Below are 22,209 nucleotides of genomic sequence, written 5' to 3' on the forward strand. Positions count from 1 at the left end.
GGAAATGATAATGGTAAATGGCTAGTGTAAGTTCTGGTGCAATAGGATTGTTTATTATCTGATTTTAAACGGATTGGGAATAAACCATCTCTCACGCCTACTTATTTGCGTGTATTTCTTTGGTTTGCTAAAGAAGGCGCTAGGCTGAAGTGACGTTTTCAGAATGGAAGACTAGCAATCTCTTTACAGCCATGCAGTGAGCAGGACAGTGGCAGGCCATGGTTTCAGACAAAATAGAAACCATTTTTCTCGTTGGATTTAATTTAGATAACTGTATGGTGTACGACTGGTATTTACTATAAGGCAACATATTGCAGCCTTTCAGTAGATAGCAGGTGCTGTTCTTCTGTTTATAAGGCTCAGAAATTGGGGTCCAGGAAGGTCTCAGGTTCGTGGGCCCAAGAGAATAAATATCACCAGTTAGTTTTACAAGAGTGTAACGCACAAGTCCTGCCTTCCAAGTATGGGCGATCTGTGGAACAATAGGCTACATACACCAAACTATCCTCAAACTGCTTCTCTTTTTATTCACAACTGCCGCCTCACCTCTTGAAAGGAACAATAACCAGTATAGGTGCTCCATATTAGTTTGTGGAACTTACGTATAAATAATAATGAATTTGATGTTGAGTTTTGGAGGTGCATTGCTTTGTTTCCTTAATATTGACTAGCTCGTGCTCTCCTATGATTAACTGCATTTGTTTGCTGCCTACATGGAAAAAGACTGTGTTTATCTTGCCTTATCTGTTAGCTAGCTAGTACCTCATGTATGCAGTGAAGTCTACTTGAGACAAGTGTGGTGTTTTGTGCGTTTTCATCGTTTTGTGTATGACTGAAGAAATGTGGAGATTAGACTTGCACTGTACTGTACAGTATTTGATGTTGCATTATCTTACGAAAGGCCAAACAATCACCCCAGAAAACACTACATTAATGGGATTTATTTCTTTTCAATGGCATACATGTCAGAAGATGTAAGTCTAATGTGACAAATGCAATGCCACAACCTTCCTTTTTACTCACAACACCCTCTGGTTTAACGCACTGTGGCTATTTTGAGTTTAAATTATGAATTTCCATTAAAATAATATAAAAGACAACCACATTTGAGCTTTTTTCTGTGAAGTAGATTAAATTAATGCAAACAGTGATTTTATTTTATTGTAACAATCTCTTAGGGCTGCCCCCTCATAGTCAATGAATTGGTCCTTTTTTGGTCTTATTAGTCATACAGTACAAGACTTTCTTGGTCGATTATTTTGTTTACGTTTTTCCATACTGAATTAGTTATTTCCAGAAAAGTACATTTCTGAAAAGTACAAGATGTCAAAATGTGCATTGCATGCATGTATGGACCATTGCATGAGGAACGCTCAATTTTACAGATTTGTCAAATAAATCTTAATGCGTTAGTCAACAAAGACCTTTACCATTACTCGACTAAGAATTTCTTCAGTTGAACGCTCGGCTACCTGTTATCTTGAACCCTTTACAACTGTTTGCCATGACTTGACATGAATGGGTGACTCCTTGTATGCACACATATATTTTCTGTGTGTGGACTATAGGACAGACTTCCCTTGAATCCCTAAAATAAATTGTCTCCCAAGAAATTAATCTCTTATTCCTCTCATGCCAAAATCTAATTAAACCACCTGAAATGAGAGCAACCGACCTGGACCCTCCACTTCAAGAGGCTTCCAAATTGTTTGGAGCCAACTTCCCTGACTGGAGGGGGTCATCCCTATGTTCCCCAGGTTCCATGTTCCCCACTTACCTTAGGGTTTAGGGTTAGCGTTAGATTTCTGGTTTAAGGACTTCAGTGTTTTGTATTATACAATTGTATGTATAAGTACAGAACAAAGAATGTTTGTTTTTGCCATCTTTGTTGAAGAGTCTGAGCAATTATGTTTTAGTGTATTTTATGCCAGTGTTAATTAGATAGTTTAAGTAGCCTAGGCAGGCCTAAAGTTCAATGGATTGTTCAAAGACTGAGCTTAAATCAGAATTTGCTACTAAAAGTAACACTAAGACTAAGTTGCTAAAATACTTTTAGTCTTACTAGAATTACTATTACTAGGTTAGGTTTCTGGTTTAGGTTTATTCTAAGTGGGGAACAAAAAACCTTTTTTGCATGGTGGGAACATAGAACCTGGGGAACTCCCGACTGGAGTAGTCCAGGTAGCCCACGCTGCATGGGACACTAATCTGTTAGAACAGTTAAACCCAATGAAGACATGGCATGGCTTCATCCCCAGATACCGTGTGTGGACACATTTTCAACATTATCATGCAAAAGAGACCTTTGACATGTTTTTTGTGAAGGCTATGTTGTACTTATCTGGATGTTTTGAAATACTCTCCAATGTTTCCTGAGTTTCAAAAGGATGAAGATCCTCCTTTTACTTTGTCTTGGTTGAATTTGTACAGTTATAGTAAAGCTTGTTCATTCTCATATGACTAAAAGAAATGTTTTGGAAATATTATCGATGAAGATAGTGTTCAGATTGTCTTTCTCTACATAATTTGAATTGTTATTTTGGTGGGGAGAAAAAGGATATAAAACTGTGAATGTATCTAAATTAGTTAGAGATACTGTTTGATTTTACGCTGAGGAACTGTTTAACACATTTGAAGCTGAAAAATGATGAAAAGAAAAGTACATTATTAAACTTTCCTACCATTTCACAAGCTCACAATGTGTCACGGATGCAACACTTTTGATCTTGTAGACCTGCTATTATCAGCACGCTCAGTCATATGACAAAGTATAAATCTGGCATTAGTAGTTTCTATGGTTGATTTTATTAATGGAAAAGGGTGTGGTGTGGTTCTTAATATGTACTGACAGTCCCTATAGTCCTATTGTCCTCTCCCTGTGTTCAACAATATATAAGATCTGTGATGATACCATACAAATCTATGCATTAAATCAGATTTTTAATGTCAAGTTGTAAAAGGGATAAATGGCCAGCAAACCACAGGTGTGTCTGAATAGCTGGGAAGCATGACAAAAAACATGAAACAATGGGAGTTCCGCACAAAGATACAGAGGGTCTAAGGGCTTGCTTCTCCCTTCAAAGTGTGTAACGAAGAGCTCTGTAAATGAAATGTCAAATATGTTTTACTTTAATGTATTTACTCCCCAGCAATGTGGCAAATGTATAACAGGACAGGAATAAAGATGTCAAGATGAACACATGTCCCAGCACCACGTGTGTCTAATTGGACAGAACTGCCATCTACAGGCCGATGTACATTAGTGGTTACACTTTCACAGTTCACACTGGATTTTAGTGTACAGTTGGATTGACCCAGGTTTGCCATTGTCATTGTCCAACTTTAGTTTGACTTGGTCAATTTGTGATTCCTAAGCTTCGTCTATATTTTTATACTCACAACTTTGCCCTTATTCAGTCGATACCATACAATGTGAACAAGCACATTGCTGCATTAACCTCATTCCACCAAGGAATTTGGTGCAAGAGTACATCCAATTGTTTCATATCAATGCAATTCAATCAGATTATACAGGCTAACACTAACAGTGTTGACTAACTGATTTTAACTTCATGTGTGTAGTTAATAGTCTACTAGAAACTCATGTACAGTGATGAAAAGTAACGTAAGTTAATTTACTTGTAAAATTTTGAGGTATTTGTACTTTACTTGAGCATTTCCAATACCTTCTACTCTACATCTCGGATCCAAATATTGTACTTTTCCTCCACTACATTTATTTGAAAACTTTACTAGTTACTTTGTAGATTTTCATTATTACAAAACATGCAGTAACCACTTCAGCCCGCACATTTAAGGCCATTCGATTTTTTCACATGTTTGAAAACTTTAAATGGGACATTCTGTATAATGAGTACTTTCACTTTTGGTATTTAAGTACATTTTAATGCCAATACCTTTGTACTTTTATTCGAGTACATTTCTGGACTTTGACTTGTATTTCTACATTGCAGTATTGATACTTTTACTTAAGTAAAAAAAGAATTACTTTTTCCAACACTGTGTGAAATCCAGACAGGTTGTTGTCTCCACCAGGCCGAAGGCATGGGGAGAGAGTATGTTTTTGCACTCCGTCCGTGTGTGTGTGCGTGTGTCCGTCCGTCCGTCCTTCCTTCCGTCCGTCCGTCCGTTACCAGCTAATCTCCGGCACCGTTGGCCCGATCCATGCCAATCTGTGCACACACTCCCTGGATGCCAAGAACCTCTGCCCCAAATATTCCACAGCGGCCTGTTATAGCACCACCATGAGGCCGATTTTGACAAAACACATTTCTGTAGATTACTCATACACATTTTATCCATACATCACACAATTCGGTATACACTATCTCCATAGTCATGTGATCAACGGATCTGCACCATTTCCCAAGATTGGCTTCCAAAGCTCACATGATTGGTCCGTTTTCTAACAAAATGCCACAAATCACAAACACAGTGTGCAATTTCCGTGAAATTATACACTCACATTTCCACTAGGCCGAGGACGACATGCCAATCATTTTTTCCCAAATCAGCCTCACGGTGACGCTATAACAGCGCAATTCCTGTTTTTACCTATAACTGCATAGAACTGTGTACAACTTTGTATGTGCACTCCCTAGAGGCCATGGAAAAACATTTTCCCTACATCCCTCCACATCTGGCAGATATAGTGCCACCATGAGGCCGATTTCTGCAAAAGATTGCCTTCCAAAGTTTTCAGGAGTGGCCAGTTTCGTACAAAATGCTGCACATGTCCTGCTCATCCAGAATTCTATCCTCAGAGATGCTATGAGTGATCTGGCTCTGCATTTCATCAACAAAATGAAGAAAATTGTTGCAAAAAAAAAAAAAACATTTTGCCAAACATCACACACACTCCTATCCCCCTGGTGGAGACCTGTGCCCAGAAAGGCATTTTTTCTAGTTTCCTCTGAATTTGATGGTTATGATGGCTTACCTTAAAGGACCACTTCACCACTTTTCAACTTACCTTCATATAATTGGTCCTCACAAGTGTTCATGATAAAATGCCACCATTTTTTTCCTACTCTGTCTGTGTCTCATATAGGAGGGTTGTGGGCAGATCAGAAACTCGTCCACCATGCAGTGACATCATCGATGGGGAATCCAAGCTAATAGAAACTGCAGGTTTTCTATTCCTGAAAAGTTGCAATGCGAATGGAAGCCATCATTCTCACGATAATAAAAATCGAAATATTTTTACAAAATAAATCTGCCTAACGATGTCACTGGTGTGTTTCTGAACTGCCCACAGCCCTCCTATGAGACACAGAATGAGTAGGAAGAACATTAGGGAGGACGTTATATGAAGAGTTGAAAAGTGGTGAAGTGGTCCTTTAATAAAGTTGGTTCCTTCCTTTTCTTTATAAAGCGACTTTGGGTACTTATAGAAAAGTATATATAAATCTGAGCGATTATTATTGTGGGCTCGAATAGCGAGCGATTTCCACTCTTTATTCCGCCATCCCCGTGAATTTCCCCATTGAAATGAATGGGATTTTTCAGCAATGAATTACCCTCTTGTGACATCATGTGGGTAACATCATCACATTCTTCATCATCATCATCATAGTTACTCGAGCCCACACTGTACTGTATCTTCACGAACAGTATTTTCTAGTTATTATTAGCAGTCAGCAGATGAGATTAAGATTTGTTGCTAAAAGTTAGGCATGTTAGGCAATTTGACTTCCAATTAACTTAGAAAGGTGATCTAACAATCTAAGTCCAGATTTGTGATGTCCAGAAATTAATTTATTACCATACCGTAATCATGCAACATTCACATAATTTGCATTAATTATGTAAAATCTTTGTAAAAATAAAGAAATGTGTATATTTTTGTTTTTAGTCAACTTAGAAAGGTGAAGGAAGACAAGAGCTGGATCATGGTGAAATAATTTAGGAGTTCCAGAAACACTTTCATAAAATCCTGTACACAGCATTGTGAATGGACAGGTGGCTCCGCTCCTTCCAGATTGAATAAACATATGATTTTTAATTACTTTCATTTGATCATTAGGTTTTATTTTACCTAATAATTAGCTATACTTTATAAATAATATGCTAATTATGCAAATTGCCCAACATGCAACTCTTAGCAACCACATGTGAGTGCATGCACTTAATACAGGACATACTGTACTTCCGGCCGGATTGGTGACTGTTGAAACTGGCTGTTGAGGTCAATGCTGGGAAAGAAAAGCAGGTTTATTACACCCATGCAGGCAATCAAAAAGAAATCAGATTGTGTGCACACGTGTTTGATTGTGGCAGTGGCTCAGGCTGTATACATGTAGATGTGATAGTTACGTTTTTAATCACTCACAACGATCTGCTATTTTCTCGATCATTCAGAGGTTTTGATAGTTTATTTTTTACGTTTCGCCTATAGAACGACCAAAATGGGGACACCACGTTTTTTTTCTCCAAAAAAGTGGTAAGATTTGGACACAATCGAAATACACTATATTCACATCACTCAAAAACAAGAATATTATAACTTGAATATGAATATGGTTTTGTCTGGGTTAGCAGAATCTTTAACAGGGACTACGGATGGAAATTAGCATTCTTGCTTAATCTGGTGTATTTACAAGGCATTGTATGTGTAGTGTTCATTAAGAAATGGGACTATAATTGTGACTTCCAAATAAACGTATAAACAAACATATAAATAAATAAATAAAATGGGCGTGGTGCTCTACCTCATTAACCTATAGTTTGAATAAGATAGTGTGATTCTGTGAACCTTGACCCAGCTCTTTTTACAGAATGATCATTTCAAAATCAACAGCAAAACAAAAACCCACCCAGTGGCAGTAGTTAGTCCAATGATAATGTAAAAGGTATTATATTAACTGTATAATTTGTTGACTTATGGGGTCACTGTCATATTTAGGTTATGTAGTCTAGTTACTGCTATTTACGGTTCAGATGTATTTGCATAATTATGAGGTTGTCCTGTTATGGGCCTGCATGGGTGGTAAAAGATGACTGGTTGGTTATCCATTAACCCTATAGAAAGAGTCAAACATTCAGAGTCTGGGACAAAAAAGATACAAACCAAGAAGAGCTTTTGCGCGGATTTAAGTAACCATGGCATCCTACGACAGTGTGATTTAAGTAACCATGGCATCCTACGACAGTGTGGATCTTATTAAGAAAATGCTTCCCAGGGTAAGAATATGTCTCTACATTTGATGTATTTACAATTTCTCTGAAGTAGCCTAATAAAGATGTTTATAACCTAGGAATAAGAACCTTGCACACAGCGCCTTCAACAATGGCCAGACTGTTCTCTCTCTTAATACTGCTACTTTTCATATTCCTTCCTTTTTTGTATACGTGCGACACGTGTATGTTTATTATTATTGACACGTGTATGTTTATTATTATTGCTATTGTCACTGTTATTAATGCTTTTATTTATTAATTATACTCATATTTGCACCTCCCGGATATACACAACATTTAACAATAAAAAATACCTTGGACCTTGAATATCACCAGTAGTAGGCCTAGTAGTATTTACCCTTTTCTAGTGTCTGATTGTTCTATTTTCTATCTTTACATAGATATATGCCCAAAGGAAACATGTAGCACTTGAAATATTTGTTGCACGGACCCACTACAATTACCTTGTGCCAATGATGGATAAATATGGTAATAATACGCACAAAATAATCCCTACTGTACAGCCTGTGGCTTTTTGTTTTGTAAACAATGTTTTTTGTTTCTACAGTTTTCAAGGATGGCACTGTAAAGGACTTGATGAGTTTAAGGGGCACCATCCCAGCCTTGTACAGAGGTAGCAATTGCCTTTCACCTTATGAAGTTGAAACATAACCTACATTTTAACATCGTAATTTAAAAAAACAAAAAAATTATCCCTTCCGTATTTTCTTCCACAAAGGCAAGACCTACAACATCCCGGTATGCATATGGTTGGAAGAAAGCTACCCTGCAAGCGCTCCGATATGTTATGTCAATCCCACCCGTGACATGATGATTGTTAAAGGAAAGCATACGAACAGCAACGGTCAAGTCCAGCTGCCGTACCTACAGGAGTGGAGACAGGTAAGGGGATCAGACTGTAACTGGCGTACTGTACCTATGTTCGGCATGTCAATATAGCTGAAAAACATATAAATGTAAAACAAAATCTTCAAGTCTTCTAAAATTCTAAAAAGATCTGCTATTTTCGCCGTGCGACACAATTATACGACAAAATATAGAATATGGCAAGTGATTAACACGATTGGGGAGGACAGTATAATGTGAGAAAGATAATGGCAAAAAGGATTTTCTACTATGTTCCAGACTGTAAACAGACATGTATCATAAAATACAGTATTCACCTATAGGATGATGTTATGAAGCTTGAGCTAGAAATTAGATCACGTCTTTTATCTTTTTAGGCTTAACAACATTGACTTGGTAATTAAACTGTTTTTTTTCCTAACTAGTTTTGCCTTATCTTTTATTTGTCAATCAGCCTGAGTGTGATCTTGTGAGTCTGCTCCAGGTGATGGCAGCCATGTTTGGAGAATCCCCCCCTGTGTGCATACGGCCCAATCCAGGGCCTGAACAAGCCTCATGTAAGATATGTACACTCACTCTCCATCCCTGTCGCGTATCACTCTCTTCACTTATATCCAGTGATGTACTCACATGTTTTACTTTAAGTAAAAGTATCAATGCCCTATTGTAGAAATTGTCTGTTACAAGTTCGGTATTCCAAACGTTACTTAAGTACAAAAGTGTTTGCACCCAAATATACTTAATGGTCTAAAAGTAAAAGTACTCATTCTGCAGAAGTTTTCAAATGTAGGCCTATAACATTTATAAAAAAACATCCTTTGAAAGTAGCAGGTCTACAAGCTGACTGAGCTTGTACTGTAGATTGGCCATTTTCAAATTGCCAAAGTACAGTATAGGTCTGAAGTGGTTTTTCTAATAATAATCAAAATCTACAAAGTAACCAGCAACTAGAGTTTTCAAATAATTAGTTGAGGAGTAAAAGTACAATATTTGCATTTGTGATGAAATGGAGTAGAAGTAAAATTATTGGAAATTGGAACGTACTCCATCAACGTAAAAAATACTGCAAAATGTACTTAAGTACAGTAGCCTACTTGAGTTACTTTACACACCCCATTAGGTCAGTAACACACACGCACGAACGCACGCACGCACGCATCAGGCTCTATCCCTACAGGGTCTATCAGGGTCTATCCCTACACCTACAGGGTCTATCAGGGTCAAGGATGATTTCAAAACAAGATGATGAACCCACAGGTGGAGAAGATGTCAAATCAAGTGAATGCACCATAGAGTATAAAGAAGGATAGAGACTGATCTGGTGCAAAGCTCCACCCCCTCCGCTATTCATGTCAGTGGAAGTTGCTCAGTGGCGTTTTGAAGCACCCAGAAGGACCGTCTCAAAACGTCTACTTCTGCATTGGACCACCAAAATTTGGTGGTCCAATGCGGAAGTGCAACCGAGCGCTCAATGTTAAAGCCCAGCTGCACGGGGTTTCCTCGTCATGAATCCACGGGTCCGCCTGCAGTCCTTCCTCTTACCACTAGGGCCCAGTGCTTCAACGTTGGAGCGCCTCACTGGCCCCTTGGAACGCACAGCCCCTGCTGACGGAGAAGAAGAATTCACAGATTTTGAAGTCCCAGCCTCTCCTGGTGGAGAAGAAGTCACAGCCCCCCCTAGTGGGAGGCTGTGGGAGGGTAGTGGGAGGATGTGGCTGGATGACCTTCAGGTAGTCACAGTCTGGACTGGTCCAGGACTCCCAGATCTTGAAGGCACAGCCTCCCCTGATGGAGAAGAGGAACTCACAGTGCATGACGTCACAGTGTCCCCTGGTGGAGAAGAGGAACTCACAGTGCATGACGTCACAGCGTCCCCTGGTGGAGAAAAACTCACAGAGCGTGAAGTCACAGGTCCCCTGGTGGAGAAGAGGAACTCACAGAGCGTGAAGTCACCCCTGGTGGAGAAGAGCCGAGAGGTTCATCAATGACAGTCGAGTGGAAGAATTTCAAACTCCATCACCAATACATCTCCTCGAATTCACTCCGGGTATGATGGATCTGATAAACGTTGGAGTCAAGTTGACCCCCCTTACCAGACGGCCAGCCCCACAGCCCCCAAAAATGCTATGCAGTCCACCCATCGTGCCCCCACGACGCCATCGACTGGTGGCCTCCCATATGTCAAGCCCAGCTCCAAATAGCCTAGAAAATACATTTGATAACTGATATGAACAGGGTCCAATATGCGTAGCAACACACATGTATGGACCCCATGCTTCTAGAAAGCCTGGTGTTTCAATCACTGTACAGGTTGAGGTTCAACATTTCTACTGTTATTTCAAATAGAGTTTCCAAGACAAGGAGTGGTTTGAAGAGAGAATGCCGTTTGGTTACTGTACCTCACAGGCATCACAGCCCCCAAAAATGTGATAACAAGCTAACCCTTGCCATGTTTAATATCAGGTCACTAACAAATAAATCCTCCTCTGTAAATGACATAATCTGTAAAGAGAAGCTAGATATAATCTTTTTAACAGAGACATGGCTTGGCTCGGATGGAGCTGTTCTCCTAGCGCCAGCCTGTCCCGCAAACTAGTTTCATGCACTCAGTTCGCGAGGCTAAGAAAGGAGGTGGACTGGCACTTTTTTTTCCAGACACTTTAAAATTCAAGGCTCTGACTCTTGGCAGCTTTTCATCCTTTGAATACCAGGCCACAATACTGCAGGGTCAATCCTCTATGCCAATGATTAGCATTTATTGTCCTCCAAAGTGCAGCAAAGCAGTATTTCTAACAGAAATATCAGAACTTTTATCTATCTGTTCCACTAACTATGAACTCTTATCTCAGGTGATCTTAATCTTCACTTGAACGATGCTTCAGATGCTGTGGCTATGGGTTTCTTAGAGTTATTGCACTCCTTTGAGTTTATCCAACATGTTGTTGGGCCTATACATAAACATGGGCACACTCTGGACCTGGTGATTTCTAGAGGTCTGAACATCACTGTGGAAAGGACTATTGAAAGGCCTCTCTCAGGGTCTATCAAGGTCTCTCAGGGTATAAAGCTAAACTAAAGCTAGCAAAATAAACTAGAATAAAAAAACAGTACAGTAGTACAGTAGATGCAAAATGCACCCTATTTTAATCTCTGATTGACAATGTGGTATTGAAGTGTAATTTTATTTCTGCCTCTTGGTCAGTTCCCACTTGTAAAAGAGATGCAGTCTCAATGTGTTTTTACTGGTTAAATAATTTTTTTTTGACTTAGAACCAAAAAGAACTGAACCGGTTCCCATTGGAAACCAACCGGTGGAAAAGGGGCCTTAGTGATAATACAACTTGGTTCGTTCTGTAAAGGCAGAAGAAAAGGAAATGGGGTGAGACGCGGAAGTCGCAGAGGGGTTTTATCCCCTCACGCGCGGGAGTGCGCTGCGTCATCACGCACAGAGCCCGGGGCCTTAAAGCGACAGGCCACGGGAGTGTATAAATACATATTTCTGTAAAAATGGAACAATTGGGATGTTCTCACATGCGATCTGGAAGCAAATGTTAACAGTTAAAATAACATTGAGAGTTGCATGACCATTCTAGGACACACCAACTTAAATGCTGAGGCAGGCCAGGTTCAACATGAACAAAACAATGATATTGTTGTTACTTTACTGTAGTGATGTATCCCTCTTTTTTAGGTTCACATCAATTCCACAACCAAGCAGAGGGACTTCAGGAAACTGCACCCCACCTGTCGCTAACCAGAGAGGATGGTCTACCTTTCCCGAAAGAAAATGAAACCAACTGTTAGTTCTGGGTGCCTGCCATGCAATGGCAGAAACACAGGTTGAAATCCGCAACACATACTTAAAGGACCTATAACATAAAATTCAACTTTTTCAAATTATTTTGTGTTTTTGGGGCTCCCATATGTGTTGTCTATCCCCACAAATAACCATGATTTTGAACCATATCATATAGGTGCTTTAATGGAAATTGCTCTCCCCTACTTTGTATAATTCTTCCTTCTTCAGTTCCAAATTTGCATTTCCACTTTGTTTACAATGTCCACCATTGTTGATTTTCCAAGCTGGCATGGAATGTAAACAAGCCTGGTTTTATCTAGCATCAGTATTATAATGACTGAAATATTAAATAATCTGCATATCAGCTCCCCCACCACCTCAGGACATTGTGGTACTGCAGCTAAAACTGCTTTCAAAGTCCAGAAAGAAATGACAAGGACTGGTTATATCAGAGTGGTGATTGAGGCTCAAACCATTAGAAATAACTTTGAGGGACATAGACAATATGATATTAAATATTAAAAGCAGATTTAAAATGCACGTTATTTGCGCTTTAATAATTATAAACAATACATGTTCCGAAATGGTGGTCTATGGCCGGCCGCACGGTTTACCAAAGCCCCGCAATATATACATCAAAATGCTACAATATCATTATGCTTACAATATTAAGAATTCTGTTACATTCATTATGAAGTTTTAAGTTAAGAGTAGTGGTAAAATGTAGACTATGTTTTTGGGGTAGTTAATCATTCAGTCTATCCACAATTGAAAGTATTTTCTCTCTTTAATTACAGCAGCAGTATTTATTTTAGAAGCTTAAGGGTCGTTTGCACCAAGAAAGATTAAGCCTTAATCTGGTTTAAATCAAGGTTTATCTATTAATCCAGTTGCACCAAACTTTAAACCTAGTTTTCACTAATCCGGTTTAAATCCGGTTTTAAACCATCCTTTTAATCTTAGTTTTAATTTTCACAGTAAACCTGGATTAATGTCAATCCTGTTGCACCACTACTTTAAACTTTGATTTAAGTATCAATCAAGGGATTCATTCTAAACCAGCAGGAGGAGGTTTAAATGAAAACATGCTTATACGTCTGTTGTTGGTTTTTTTAGCGAGCGAGGCGGTTTTTATTATCATATATATTTTTGCTGCAGGCACTATAACTTAATTTAAACATTCTCAAATATGAATGAAATAGTAACGCTAATGATGCTCACGACTGCTGCTGTTTATTTACAGCGCAAAACCAAGATGGCGGACACACAACAAAGTTTAATCCATGAATTAATCACTGTTTAAAGTTTTAATCACAGTTTAATGGATTTTAATCACAGGTTAAGGATTTAATCACAGATCTGTTAAGCAATGCTTAAAATTAAGTGGTGCAACACAACTCGAATTAAAATTAATCCTTGATCAACAAATCCTTGATTAACACTAAGCTTTATTTAATCTTTCTTGGTGCAAACGACCCTTAGTCCTTGTATCAGTAAATCTGGAATAGATAGTAAAGATACTGAGATATACAGAAGGGGGCAGTAATGCAACTATTAAGGATGCCAACTGCCATAATACCCCACGAAGGAGGATCATTAAATCTGTGTTCCACCGAATGGGTCTAGAGGAAAAGCCAGGCTCTGCATTCAGCCAGGCTTTATGATCCTGGCTCGATAAATCCTCCCATTCTAAGCCTCGCTTGGCTTTAGTGGAATGGAATAAACCAGGCTGTATGGACCAGGATTTAACAAACCTGGTTTTGTTTTAAATCCTGGATTAGTTAATCCAAGTTTCGTGAAACAGGCCACAGGACAAAGATTCAGATTATTAAAGACACATTTCACTTTGTTTATTCATGTCCCCAAAAAACACGTCTCTGTTGGGCAGAAACCTCACATGTCCAAAACCATCACTCCTCAGGACTCAAAAACAGCAAAAGTAGCAGATCGCCACATTTAGAGCTTGTAGATATATACTATAGGTTACGAAGGTAACCCATGATTTATAAACAACAAGTGAGATAGCTCACATATGGAGATTGTGCCTCCTGGTGTGCTCAACTGCTACTTTTGATACCCCTGTGTGACGCTGTCGTACGACCAAGCAGGGCACCAATCCACGAAAAAACACAAAAAGTTAGAATATGGAGATAAGAGGTTTCTGCCCGACAGCAATAGGTCTGTCACAATTACTACATAATCGTCTAATCGCAATTATTTTGTCAATGATTGTCATAATCGTTTCCATGTTGAAAATAGTTCATACATTACAAAAGGTTGAAATAGCAGATCTACTAAATCAGCTAGCGTTTTATTTTTCTTAACATACTGTATAGATATAAAAAGAAAAAATGAATGTCAGTAATTTCTTCGTAGGCCTATACTTCAGGAATTTATCAACAGTCAGAAATGTATTCTTTACTCATAATGTTCCAATGGCGAATGCCAAAAACAAATAAATCGTTAATAGCAATTAACTTAATTGACAATTAATCGTCAAACTTAAACTTCATGACAGCCCTAGACAGCAATGATCTTGAATGAACATCTTCTAAATATTTAAAAAAAAAAGGCCTACTTCAGGTAAATAGTGTGAACATGTCCATGAGTGTGTCAGTGAACACACTGTCCGTCAATCAGCTAAACCTGTGTTGTGAATTTGTGATTGGTTTAGATTATGGAAAACACTGCCGGTGCATGTAAGGTTAGCACCATCCTTGCCGCTGTTTTAGTCACTTTTGAAGAGAAAACCCACCTTTACACAGTAGTGTTTAACCATTCTATAGGTGATGGTATATACCCAAATGCTGCCATTTGTTTTTGTTTATTCTCGTTTATTGCTTTTGACTTACTATATGTTGTTTTTTAACCTTACTCCATACAGCACTTTGGAACCTTGTTTTGAAAGGTGCTATATAAATAAAGTTCATTATCATGTAGTGGTTCTCGAAGTGGGATAAGGGGACCTCCATGGGGTCCATGAAGGGGTTCCAGGGGGTCCCCAGCAAAATGAGTTAATATAATGCTCACAACGCGTCGCATAGCAACACGCTGTGAGCTTGTAGATCGGCTATTTTTGAATAAATGTGAAAAAACAAACAAAAAACACAAATCTTATCTGGTGAGACTTAGTCTCTTCCTTGCACATCTTTTCAGATAGGGGGGGGGGGGGGGGGGGGGGCAGCAGCCAAATGCATCTTTTGTACACTGGAGTCTTTAAATTGACATTGATTTTACAATATAAAGAGGGTCCCAGAGATAGAAATGCCATTAAATGGCGGTCCGTAGACTAATTCAAGTCAAACTGGGGGTCCTTGAAATTAAATGGGTTGAGAATCACTGCTAGAGCCATACAAATCTTCTCTTATGGGGGTCCCTGGCATATCTTTTCAAATGGGTATCCACAGGCTAATTATTGTCAATTTGGGGGTCCTTGACATGAAACAGTTTGAGAACCACTCATCCATCTTCTATATGATCCTCCATGTGTGGAGGGTTTATTATTGCAGGTCTTTAGTTTGGATCCTCTTCTACCCTCTGGAACACCGCTAAGAAGTTCTTCCCACCGTTTCTCTGCACCTTCTTGCCCTCCTCCGTACTGGTACCCAGAAGACTGACGATGAGGTCCCCAGCCAGCTGTTCGTCAAGAACACGCGTGAACAGTGGATGCTCAGTGAAGTGCTTCACGATCCAGATGTGCACTTCCTCCACGTCTGTGTTGGTGTACACCAAGCCCCCAATTCTCAGGGTGTAGGCATACTCTGCCAACAGCGTTGGACTAATGATCCTCCACTTGTGCTTGGTCTTCTTAAAGTGAGGATCAGGGAACAGGAAGAACATCTTACTGAGCTGTCCCTTAGCGAAGAAGTTGGGCAGGTATTTCATGGCATTGCTGCGGAGGCAGGCGATATTCCTGTACCCTCCTGGCTGGGAGGCCCTCAGGGAGCGGATGCGGTCCTGGACATAATCTGACACTTTGACCCGGATCTCCAGGCCCAACATTAGCTGGTCTGGGAAAAGTGGAGACAGCTCCACTAAAAGGCCTCCGTATCCGCAGCCGATATCGGCAAACTCCACCTGAGCCGTTGAACCTGGTTGTGTGAAGACCTCTGGGTAGAGATCTGACCAGTCCATGCTGTCTGGACACACTGGATATTCAAACGTGTGGTCTGCCATGGGATTAGAATGAGCTCGTTGTCTGTAGAAACGCTTCTGTGGCATCGATGTGCTCGTAGCCATCTTGTCTCTTGTTTTTTTTTGTGATCAAGTTTTTATTTTATTTAGAAAAGGGGGTTTCCCCCACCCCACAGGTTGAACAGCGAAACAGATAAATCGTGCCTAAATGAATGATCAGTATTCATTAAAAGTTCCTACTATAACCACATTTAATAAATCTAGGGCAGAGCCGCTCATGTCACCGTGACGCCATAACCATGAGGATCGAGTATTTGAGTTCCCAATGCAGCTACGCCCAAATTGGCCCAAATATGGGTTGTGTTGTCTAACCTCATGTGAGAGAAAAAAAAGAAAAGAGCACTCTCTCTCAGTTTCAGTCTCAGTCTAAACGATGCAGTTTACCGGGTGCACGGCTCACGAAGAATCACTGTAAAAGAGAAACAGCCAGCACTCCGTCTCCGGCGAAGTCCTTCTGGTATTTTATTCCATTCTGGAGTACGGACAGATAAAACACGGACACGTTTAGAGCTTCTGAATCTCAGCGTGTATATGAAACAATGGGGACACATTTATAGAGTGGGACCTGGGTGTGACACTAAAAGCGGTCCGTCTAGAAAAGGGGCTTTGGTATACTCTATGTACTAACCCCGGGCGGTACTAACCCTGTACTAACCACCTTAGTCTCGGTTGTCATAGTATAAACTGCGACAATAATAATAAATAATGATTATTAGTGTGGTTGCTGTAGGAAACCAGACTATTGATTTTTTCCCCCATTTTGTCACCTATACCCTAGACCTAGAGTAACCTCTTTTCTTTAAACTTTTATTTTGAGTTAGAAAATGTGATATCCGAACAGCTGCATGGTCACTGGTGAGGGGGATACGGTACGTGTCATTCCCATATCTGCTGCCTGCTTGGACACCTGCTTGGATGAGAGGGTGCAGGAGGGACCTTGAACTGACCTTTAGCACATATGCCTAAGACTGGTCTAAGATACATATGAGCTTAGGGAGTATTTCTTCATAATGACCTTCTTCATATCAATCACACCCCAAAAAAACTGAACTTTGAACATTCAGTGGACTTTCTGTGGTCTGGAGTTTTCTCTGGGGTTTGGAATCTTTTTGAGCTGCAATGAAAGCAGGCTAAACAGTGAAAACTGTGACATCTGCTGGCAAATGCCATTGACATGTATGGGATTTGCAGGCTGTGACATCACAAACAGCAGGAAAATCAGAGCACTTGTTTGAGCCAGAAAACCCCAGACCACAGAAAATCTACTGAATGTTAAAAATTCAGGTTTTTTGGGTGCAATTGAGCTCAGAAAACCTTTTTTTCTTTAATAAAAACTTTTTTTTATGTGCGCGCGTGTGTGTGTCAATCAGGAGGTTGATACCATGAGCTGCACCACTCAAAAACCAAACAATTTTCGGTTAATTTCGTATAATTCGTACAGGCTGGAGCCGATCAGTTCGGTATTTTACACCACTATAATGTGTGTGCGTGTATTTAATTTGTACCCAGCATCATTGACTAACTACAGAATACTAATGCTGTCAGTGCTGACACAAAGCCTACCAAGGATAGTCTCGTTTTTTCCAAACTTTTATTACAACACACAGCATCGGACAACAATAAAGTTAACCCATCTATTTTGTTTTTGAGTGTACACGGACAACTCCCGAGTCTCATTATGTGCATAGCCATGTACACTCATTACCTGCAACGTGCTGGTTAAAACACACTTTCGGGTAAACAGAAATGAATTGCAGTCCGACGGAAAGCTAGTGGGCTGGATTTACAATGCTTTTAAAAGCACTGACAAAAAGAAAAGAAAATCCTCAGAAGAGCAAGATGGTATGACAGTAAAGTAAATATTACAGTAGTATTAGCCAATATCTGTCAACATCAACAATCTTTACATTGAACTGTATTTTTCTAAGCAACTATATCTTCTGTCAACATGACATTCTGTACCAGTATAGGATTTAGACACAAAAGGCCTTTCAAGTAAGTTCCACACAGGAGATCAAATTATCTTAATCCACATCTCTGTATTATATATACTTTGTACAATTCTGTAGACAAGACATTAAAATTGTGCAATGAATGCATACAGGACATACAGACAACAAAATAAATCCAGTTATAGCACTTCAACATTTTACTCTTTTGTTTTAAAAGTGCAGTCAAAAACTGCAATGTACAACAGTATATAAAAGTTAATGAGTGAGGCAGCAAGACAAACAACATATTAACATTTTTCTTAATAAGAAAACAATACTCCAGTTATGTTAATTTGACATAAAAAAACAGTAAAAATCTAAAAGTGGGAGGAGAATACTTAACGTTAACCATGCACACTTTCTTCCATTTAATCGGACCAATCAGGAATTGAAGAACGTACCATCCTGACCATCACACCATTTCCTTAACTTCACCTTCCCCTGCACCTCTGTGGCACCTCGGTGTACTCACACGACACTGGCACATGTCTGGCAAATTCACTGGCATTCACAAAGGACATATATGGGGCTTGGCCGTGTTTTACAGTACCTTAAAGGTACACCATTCATCTCTGTGCGAGTGTAAGTTTTCCTTTTTTAAATAAGGCAACATTTGTACATTTGTAATTATCTGTGATTGTGGGTTTGGGTCAGGGTAAATGCCCTCAGCAGGGGGTCCTAAACTGTTTCTCTGGGCCCTCAGGAGGCTGAGATGTGGTGGTTGGCCTGAGGCGGCCCCAAGAAACCAAGTCTCTGTTTGTTCTTCCTTTGCTCTGTCATCTGTGGAGAAAAGATTGTGAGAGTGAATGAAAGAAAGAGAGGAGAGAATGTATAAATGTGTGTACTAACTATGATAATATTGGTGTTAGTCAAATACAATTTCCCCCGGAATTCCTTTTATTTATAAAAGCTAATCAAAACTTTTTTTTTTCCCTGTAACTTTAGATAAGACTTTTGGTGACAAGCCACATCACCACTTGGTCTGACCATGTAACAAAGCCAAACCTATTCTTCTAATAACATCACACCGTTTAGAGTTCCAAGACTTATAACTTGGCATCAGTGATCCCAGATGTTCAATGTAGCATTGTTATGTAGTGTTTAACCCCTGGGTTACGCTATTCTGAAGTGTTTAGCCTACTTGAGTCTAGACTCTAGAAGCTAGCTACTGTAAAGAATATAAACAAGAAACTGTAGTTCACCTGTACTGCAGGCTCAGAAATAAGACTGTGTTGAACAAACAAGATGCTAGTTTTAACAACTCGATAACAGGAGATGATTATATGGAATTGTGGGAAAATGGATCAATTCATTGTTTTCCTTGTTTTTTTTGTTTGTTTGTGCATTTTAGAGTGGTGCATTTGGATTTGAGCTTAGGCTGCGTTGAGACTCGTTGAGGAAGTGTGACCTCACCTGGTCCTTCAGCTCAATCAGCTGGCCAGAGAGAATGGTCACCATGTAGATGGTGCTTTCCAGTTTCTCGTGCAGAGAGCGGACCTCTTTCTGCTCACTGTCCCCTTCGCTGCTCAGCAGTGACATGGCTCTCATGCGGGGGAACCAGTCCAAGTTCTTCTCCTGGGAGGAGAGGAGACACAGGGAGAGACCAGTATGAGAGAAAGACAACATGGAACATGGAGGTGGAGACAGTGGGGGATGCTTACAGCTTAGGGAAATAATATAGAATCATAGTCCTACTGGAAAAATGAAAATAAGCTAAATGAAGAGATAGCTGGGAGACACAGAACAGAAATATTAATATTTTTCTAGTCTATGGTAATTGGATGTTCCGCAAATGGCAACAGGCACTTACATTTCTTACCCATTCCACAAACTGATGTAGGAATGAGTCACTGAGAGAGTGTGTATCTGACCTAGTGTGTCTCATGAGGAGCACATTAGTTTCCGTTCTACGTGAGCATAGAGACACATTTCCATTCACCAACAAAGGATATGGATAGTAAATTGGGATGGCAGGCTAGAGACTATTTGAGCTTTTTTCTCTCCACACATTTGCTGCAGAAGGGCACAATGTTCTCAAAAGCACTGTGAACGCCTGCTGACTGGGGAAAGTATACTACAATGTCCTGAATCATAAGTATGTTAACAAAACACTACTAACCTTAATCATCTGAGCCACGTAGCTCTCAGGGCCTGTGTACTCAGTTGGGTCCTTCACCCTCACTAAAACCATGAAGTTAAGGTAGTGCCACATGTTGTGTTCATTCTTGATATGCTCCTCAAATGACACCGTCTTGTTGTCAAATTTGGCTCTTTCCAGCCCTGTGATGAAACATAAGACAGGAGGGTTAGCGGGATGAGGTTAGTGTGTAGGTATGTGTGTGTGTGTGTTAATTACAATAGTGTGAACAAGCACTATAACACACACCGCAGATGAAGCAAGAGTTTTTGAGGACTTCTTCCTTCTGCTGTTTCTCACTCCTCAGGTCGGCGAACGTGTCAATGATCACACCAAATATGAGGTTGAGAATGATGATGATGACAATAAAGAAGTACGCAAGATCATACACCATCCGGAATCCAAACAGAGGATCCTGTGTAGGTAGAATTTACAAAGGTAAAATATAAAGTAAGTAGGTAAATAAGTAAAAATGTAACCAGACTGACACTGCCATTATAATCAGGTGCAGCATATACAGTACAGTACTCATTACAAAAAAGAGGGATTGAAATGTACACAAATTAGTACCTCTAACCAATCTAGAAAGGTGCACTCAGTGGACCACAAATCTTTGCCAAAGAATGTCTGATGTCATCAAAACAATGTCGTATTGATATCCAAATATAGAGTTCTATACAGCTCAATAGACTCGTCATTGAGCGGGATATGTTGTCACAAGTGTATGTTGGTATTAGTGAGTCGAGCTGAGTAATATGCATTTTAAATATATGTGCTGTGTTTTGGGTCCACAATACCCGTAGCAGAAGAAGAAGTAGGTCGTGAGTGGCTTATTGTCGGTATCAGCCGGTAACACGCAGGAGTCTATCCCCGTTACAATGTGCTAGACCCCTGAGAGATGGATTGCTGGGGTGGAGCGCCACACCTACCATCAGCTCCCAGTACTTCCCGCATGATTTGCTGCACCAAGCCGTGCTACTCATTCGCCGAGTTGGCGGTGGCTGGGATCGAACCCATGAACTTGTGGTCCAAAGGCAAGAGTTCTACCGACTGAGCTACCCGGACACTAATACCCGTAGGTTGACTGGTATGTGTTTAAATATTGTTTTTTATGTATTGTTATTGTGTTATTTGCCTGATTAAGACCCAAAAGGGTCGAAAAAGGGTCAAAAGGGTTTCTTTTTAGCTTAAAAACAGTGTGCAGATGTTTTATCTTCTCCTTGAGTCTTGACTTGATGCCCAGCACCTGGCCTAAATACACACATAAGATGTGCACATAAAGTAAAACAGCTATACTGTATTTTGATTCCAACAGAACATTTTCCATCTATAAATCAAACGCTTTAGAATTCATAACTGTAATTTATTATTACATTCAAAACTATTCTGAATTGGGCCTTTACAATAGACAGAATAAATAGAATAAACTGATGAGAATCAGAAACTTTGCCAGGTTTTCAATAATTTGCTTTGGCAAAATGACAACTCCAGTGATGAAGTGCATGGACATATAGTGCAACTGGACAGAATACACAATCACCAAGTGTACAAACATTGGACAACTATAAATCCATCTCTGAACTCATTTAAGATGTATGTTACCATACAATGACACTTGATGTCATCATTCAGACATGGTGTGGACCGGTTTCCTCACCTCTTTAGAGGGCTTCCTGAGAATGTCCCCCACGCCTCCTCCATTCCTCAGTCCCTGGTTCAGTACCGTTACAATGCACATGCGCAGCGTGTCACACACCCTCTCCATCCCATCATCCTCAGCTATCACAGGACACACACACACACACACACACACACACACACACACACACACACACACACACACACACACACACACACACACACACACACACACACACACACACACACACACACACACACACACACACACACACACACACACACACACACACACACACACACACACACACAATAAATCAAATGAAATGTTTATTAAGACGGCTGTTTTGAGAACCGGAAGAGAGGTAAAAGTGAATAAATAA

At 39.9% G+C, this 22,209-nt stretch overlaps 2 protein-coding genes across 3 annotated transcripts in view; both read right to left on the bottom strand.

The window, feature by feature from the left end:
- The window catches only part of LOC306923494 (tRNA (guanine-N(7)-)-methyltransferase-like), a 167,431-nt gene extending 150,839 nt beyond the window's left edge, over positions 1-16,592 (bottom strand). Inside the window, exon 1 of one of the 2 annotated variants that reach the window (XR_013790071.1) lies at positions 15,323-16,592. Coding sequence is in view for 1 of the 2 variants with exons in the window: in XM_079501621.1 (XP_079357747.1) it covers positions 15,380-16,105 (726 nt within the window). In the remaining variant the exon portion in view is untranslated. Of the gene's footprint in view, positions 1-13,701 lie in introns of those variants that run through there. The other variant, XM_079501621.1, reaches the window with a different exon arrangement.
- A 1,040-nt stretch (positions 16,593-17,632) lies between these two features.
- Positions 17,633-22,209, bottom strand: part of itpr2 (inositol 1,4,5-trisphosphate receptor, type 2) — a 47,859-nt gene continuing 43,282 nt past the window's right edge. The window contains exons 53-57 of the mRNA XM_079501615.1: positions 21,846-21,967; positions 20,438-20,603; positions 20,171-20,331; positions 19,465-19,626; positions 17,633-18,831 (exon numbers count right to left, since the gene is read on the bottom strand). Of these exons, the coding sequence (XP_079357741.1) occupies positions 18,751-18,831; positions 19,465-19,626; positions 20,171-20,331; positions 20,438-20,603; positions 21,846-21,967 (692 nt within the window). The 3' untranslated portion in view covers positions 17,633-18,750. The remainder of the gene's footprint in view (positions 18,832-19,464; positions 19,627-20,170; positions 20,332-20,437; positions 20,604-21,845; positions 21,968-22,209) is intronic.

This window comes from Electrona antarctica (assembly GCF_951216825.1).
Source record: "Electrona antarctica genome assembly, chromosome: 5".
Classification (NCBI taxonomy): Eukaryota; Metazoa; Chordata; class Actinopteri; order Myctophiformes; family Myctophidae; genus Electrona; species Electrona antarctica.